This window comes from Nicotiana tabacum, chromosome 22, assembly GCF_000715075.1.
Source record: "Nicotiana tabacum cultivar K326 chromosome 22, ASM71507v2, whole genome shotgun sequence".
Classification (NCBI taxonomy): domain Eukaryota; kingdom Viridiplantae; phylum Streptophyta; class Magnoliopsida; order Solanales; family Solanaceae; genus Nicotiana; species Nicotiana tabacum.
In genome coordinates this window covers 3,974,522-3,980,545 of record NC_134101.1, presented here as the reverse complement: position 1 = coordinate 3,980,545, position 6,024 = coordinate 3,974,522, and the positions used below count along the sequence as shown (strand labels likewise).

At 34.5% G+C, this 6,024-nt stretch overlaps 1 protein-coding gene across 1 annotated transcript; it reads left to right on the top strand.

The window, feature by feature from the left end:
- Positions 1–431: 431 nt before the first annotated feature.
- On the top strand, positions 432–5,378 carry LOC107830756 (iron-sulfur protein required for NADH dehydrogenase, mitochondrial-like). The gene is made up of 8 exons (XM_016658397.2): positions 432–639; positions 731–866; positions 1,571–1,693; positions 1,850–1,947; positions 2,097–2,223; positions 3,130–3,215; positions 4,210–4,335; positions 4,711–5,378. The coding sequence occupies exons 1-8, from the start codon at positions 613–615 to the stop codon at positions 4,879–4,881; spliced, it is 894 nt and encodes a 297-aa protein (XP_016513883.1). The 5' UTR covers positions 432–612; the 3' UTR covers positions 4,882–5,378.
- Positions 5,379–6,024: the final 646 nt, after the last annotated feature.

The window sequence follows — 6,024 nt, the reverse complement described above, 5'->3', positions numbered from 1 at the left end:
GTGTTATAAAATAAAAGCAACTTAGTAAAACATGAACAAGACATGTTGTTATGAAATAAAAGCAATTTAGTAAAACATGAACAAGAAATGGAGATAGAGAGAAGGAAGAAATTTTCTTCTTCAATTGTGTGTATTTTCCTATCTATTACAAGGCCTTTATATAGGCATGGAAAGTGAAGAAAAATATGTCATTGAATATGTCATTAAGCATAGAAATATATCATTGAATATGTCATTAAGCATTTGAGAAGATCATGGAGGAAGAGTAGACATCTCCATAATTTAATTTTTCTTATAACAAAAACATATTTTTGGTAAAATTGACAGTGAATAAGTAAAAGTTGCAATACCTTTTCCAATAACAAAAAAACAAATAAAGAAGAGAGAAACGAAAATATGGAGCCAAAATTGAGGTATATATATTTTCTATCAAAACTTACGCCTATGAGAGAATATTTTTTTCACGTCTAGAATTTGAACTCTAATCTAAAAGAATTTCACTCATTTCGTCACTAAAACAAACCTTTTAATAACTAAACAAAAGTTTTAAATCTCAATTTGAAGTTCTTTCCTAGGGTTTGTTTTTCTTCAATATCCGGCACAAGTGTTATAATGAAGCGTTTCTTGAAACATTTCAGTGTAAGTGATCTGTAATAGCAACTTTTTCAAAGTTCTCATTTTTTTAAACCCAGAATTTGATAGTTTGGTCTAATTTTTTATTTTTTTGCAGATTGGAGGGGTGAGGGAATTTTCTGTGCAAAATGCAAGAAATCCCAATACCCAAAAAAGCCTAAAGATTGAAGGGATTAAAGATATAATTGCAGTTGCTTCTGGTAAAGGTGGAGTTGGCAAGTCCACTACCGCTGGTACTACTACTTCTCTTCTCTCTGTTCGGTTTCTAAAGTGTAGAATTGGGATTAAGCTGTAGTTGATTGAATGATAACTTAGTTGAATTATGCCTTCTTCTTCTTTTTGGCTGGTAGTATACTTAGTATTGTGATGCCAAAAGTTCAGGAGTTGCTAATTGAACTGGAGAACATGACCAATTCAGCTCAGGATAGGAAAATTTGAAATATTGAACTAAATTAGAAGAGAAAAGGAAGAGGAAAAAGAAGTAATGAGCTAAAGTTTATTTTTTTTGGTAACATTAGTGTCCGGGCAGCTTGCACACACCTTTAACAAATTGAGCTAATTGAAAATAAAAAACCAGATTTTTGTGTATCGTATTGCGTTCGAGCTGGATGCTTGAGATATTTAGTGGTGGAAGAGTAGAATCATCCCTCTTTACCTTAGGTAGGGGTAAGGTATGCGTACACACTATACTCTCTGACCCCACTCGTGGGATTACACCTGTTTTTTTTTTTGTTGTTGTTGGAAGAGTAGAATCATTCTTTTCTTTCTTATGGTTCTTGATACTCAATTTACTAGGAGTAATGATTTTGTGCATTAAATAAAGTTCCAGATATACAATGTACCATGAATTTGGATTAGTATATTTAGTTTTGGGTGATGATTTTAATTTGCTTCCCAGCAATTTGTTTGCTCACCAATGACGATGTTTGGTTCGCAGTTAATTTGGCTGTTTCACTTGCCAAAAGGTGTCAACTTAAAGTTGGGTTGCTGGATGCGGATATATATGGGCCTTCAATTCCTATGATGATGAGACTCCTGGGAAAGCCGGAACTGAGCAATGGTGATGCTTTAAGTACCTTAATTTTTTTAACTGCTGAGCAGTTCTTCAGCTTATTTTAGTATCAACATGCCCTATCCTCTAAGATAGTAGTGTTATTATTGCTATATTTTTTGTATTTCTTTCGACTCTTGCTTGCTTATCATGTTATTTGGGCAGATAGGAAGATGATTCCAATTGAAAGCTATGGAGTTAAGTGTATATCGATTGGATCTCTTGTAGACGAAAGGGAAGCAATTGTGTGGAGAGGGCCTATGGTATGCTTCTGCCTACAAAATAATGACTAATATAAGGATGTAGCACATTTACGGTTAAAGAGAACTAACATTTTAATGCTTGATGAGACATTCTGAGTAGGTAGAATTCAATCATCTAAATCCATTTAGACCCAAATGTAAACTTGCAGGTAATGAAAGCCCTTGAACAGTTGACAAGGGGAGTTGATTGGGGTATCCTAGATGTTCTTGTGATAGATATGCCTCCTGGTACGGGTGATACACAGATATCTATTTCCCAGAGGCTACAATTATCAGGTATCTCAAGACTGTTTGGAAGTACTTACTTTTAAAAGAATTTGGACTATGGAAATATGCCATGAATGAAGCTATTGCATCATGTTTAATTCATGTCAAAAAGCCCAAAACATAAACTTACTGCGTACTCATGAAAAGAAACGAAGATATCCATATTTTCAGGCACAGAAGTAAATACAGTCAAACCTCTCTATAACAGCCTCTTTTGTTCCGAATATTTTTGGATGTTATAGCGAAGTGTTGTTATAGAGAAGATAACATAACATGAAAATTGGTTCCGGAAAAGCTTGGCTTTTATAGTGAAGTGTTGTTATATAAGATGTTGTTATAGAGAGGTCTGATTGTATCATTCATTATGTTAAATGACTGATGGTCTAATCAGAACGCCGCTGCTATTTCACAACCACTTAGATTCCAAATGTTGAGTCTGGCAATTGAGGATTTGCATCTCGGGTTGGGCTTTCGATCGGATTGAGTGAAATTTAGGCTCGTATAATGCATTATCATATGGGTTCTAATAAGATTGAGTTTAACAATTTATACGACGAAGGTAAATTTACGATTTACTTCTCTTCTATTTTCTTGTTTAAATTCCAGCTGCATATATCATCCTTTCTATATTGTTTCGTGTTCTGTTTGAAAGTTAGCATCAATAATCGTCCAATTTGAGAATATTACTAGAAGCATGAAGCTATAATTTAAAATATTCAGTTGTCTATTCTTAGACACCCGTGCTCTCCGGACAATATTTGCTTAAAATCTCAAGTCATTATAGGATAACAGCACTGTGTTCTCGAATTACTTCTGTTCTCAGGCATTGCCTCTGCAGGATTAATTTATGGTGAGAATTTATGTAATACTATTTTTCTGCACGATATTATTCTAAGCACTTGACTATGCTGGCAGGAGGGTTGATTGTTTCGACTCCTCAAGATGTTGCTTTACTGGATGCTCGCAGAGGGGTTAAAATGTTCTCCAAAGTTAATGTTCCGGTATGATCTTTACTGAGCTTGTTATTTATGAGCCTATGTCTTACTAGAAATACTACCTTTTTTAGAGGTCTGAGTTTAACATTCTATACTTTCCCATACAAAAAACAAAGGAGAGAGTAGAAATGTAGGATTAAAAGATGGGACTGTGAAGCATGATTTGTGACTCTCTTTGGTCAAGTTGTGCAGTATAAATATGAACCACCTCATGAAATTTAATACAGTGTGTGCCTTATTAGATATATCCGTCATAAATAGTGAGTTAGTGATTGAATAACCATCAACCCAATAATGCAAAAAACAACGAACATTTAAACTTGGAAATTATTTTCTTAATTTGTAAAATCACTACCTTTGTGTTTGATATTTAGGATCTACTGGCATATATACTATTAGTGCTTTACGCTCCTCTTCATCTTGGTGATGACAAATCTATTCATAGAGATTTAAAAAAATGTTACCTTTATCTAGTTGATGAATGACTCCCTCTAGATCAAATGGATGTTCAATTTTGTCAGAAGTCAAAATCTTCATTATTTTCTCGCTTCATGGAATAATACCCAATCCCCTTTCTGCGCATGCATACAGACATATGTAGACTGGAATTTTGTTAAGACTGCAGAGATTTACAATTTTCCTCTGTTTGGAGCTCCACCTTCGCCATAGTCAAAGAGAACACTTAAGTGAATTTTGTTGTATGTCAAGACTGATACCATGAACCTAACACAAGACTCCCCTTCCACACAAGGGGGAAAAAGTGGATAACAGAGGAATCTAATAAAAAACCGAGCACAATCATTTACAATGTTGATAATCTGTTAGACTAACATTAGTAGTTGAAGCTAGATTCAGAAAATTCCATTTCCTTAATTCTTGTTACCAACCTGACATAGCGATACAAAGGTATCAGAATACTGTACATTGAGATATGCAGAAGTATACTATAGCTTAGTTCTTCTATGATATAGTTATAATTGAACAGTTTTACTTACCACAGATATTGGGAATTTTGGAGAATATGAGCTACTTTAAGTGCCCGAAATGCAATGAAGCATCCTATATCTTTGGTCAAGGAGGAGCTCGTAAAACAGCTGAGGAGATGGGTCTGAAATTTCTTGGTGAGGTATGTCACCATTTCTCCTTTGAATACACACACTCATGGCCATTATTATTAGGTGCTGTGCTCCCCCCCCCCCCAATCCACCCACTCCCCAAAAAGAAAAATCCCCAAATTCTTTTCCATGTCTCTATTTGAATTATGCCTAAAAAAACATGTTGTAGGCACGTCTGGAAAAAAATTCAATGAAACGGTCCTTAAAAATGGTCCTATTAATTTCCTATGCTTCTTCTGTGTTCCCTCTTTGTGGCTATTTCTTTCCTGTTGACACAATCTTTATGCATTTTATTGAGATACAACTAAATAGTTGACACCTTTTTCCCAACTTCAATTTTTTTTTTGTATATATGTTGTTTCAATATTTGTGCTTTTCCCTTGTAGATACCACTTGAGGTAGAGATCAGAAGTGGTTCGGATGAAGGTGTTCCCATTGTTATGTCAAAGCCTGATTCTGTAATCTCTCAAGTATATGGCGAGGTGGCTGAAAAAGTTGTCATACGGCTTGAAGAGGTAGATAAGGAGCAAAATTTCATGCCAGATATATCTCTTTAAATGCGTTGATCAAGCTACCGGCCAAGTTGAGTGTAACAGTAATCATTAGAATCTGCCCCCTTCTAACAAAATCAGAGGAAATTCCAGTTGGCTCCAGATATAGAGCACGAGTGAAAGCACATTTAAGGCTAAGAAGAGTTCAAGAGAGTTCATTGTTGAGAAAAGTGGTAATCTTGTCTTGCTTGCTTGCTGGCGATCTTATGGACTATTTTTCTGGCCAAATAGCGGGGTTGTCACTCGACAATTTACACTAACTGAAAGTCGCCAGGAATGACAATGTATCCCTTTTGAGAGTTGAACCCATCTATACAACATGAAAAGATGATGTTTACAGATGATGAACATAACTGTTAATCGCGACGTTATTAGCCATTGTCATCATTCTGGGGCAAAAAAAAAAGAGAGAGGATCAGAGATTTTTCCTGTATTGGATTTTTCAGCTTTTATTTTCCCATATTGGATGCGCTCGTATTTGTTAGTTGGAATGGATGGTTCAATTCTGTGTTGGTTTTAGTGTGGGGAACTTCATTCCTTCTTTTGAGTCAAAACGATAAGAGTACATCATATTATGATGATTTACAAAGTTGATTTATCAAGAAGTGATGAATAATTCACTTTTGTTATAAGAAAAATCAAATTACGGTGGATGTCTACTCTTCCTCCATGATCTTCTCAAATGCTTAATGACATATTTCTATGCTTAATGACATATTCAATGACATTTTTCTTTCACTTTTTATGCCTATATAAAGGCCTTGTAATAGATAGGAAGAAACACATAATTGAAGAAGAAAATCTCTTCCTTCTCTCTATCTCTATTTCTTGTTCATGTTTTACTAAATTGCTTTTATTTCATAACACGTTATGAGCACGAAGTCTCTAACCTCAAGATTAAATTCCACTTCTGGTAAGGTATACCTCGATGATCTATTTGTCGAAATTATCAAGCCTAACAATTCTTTTAAATTTTGATATCACATATACATATGAGTATATTCCGCCGAATGAATGTTGGTTCTTTCATTTTTGTTTTGTTGTGATATTTCATCATAATATAAACTTGAGCATCTTGTTCATGAATATAGTATTGTTAAATTTTCATGAACTAAATAATAGGTGGCATGTGGTAGACTAAATAATCTA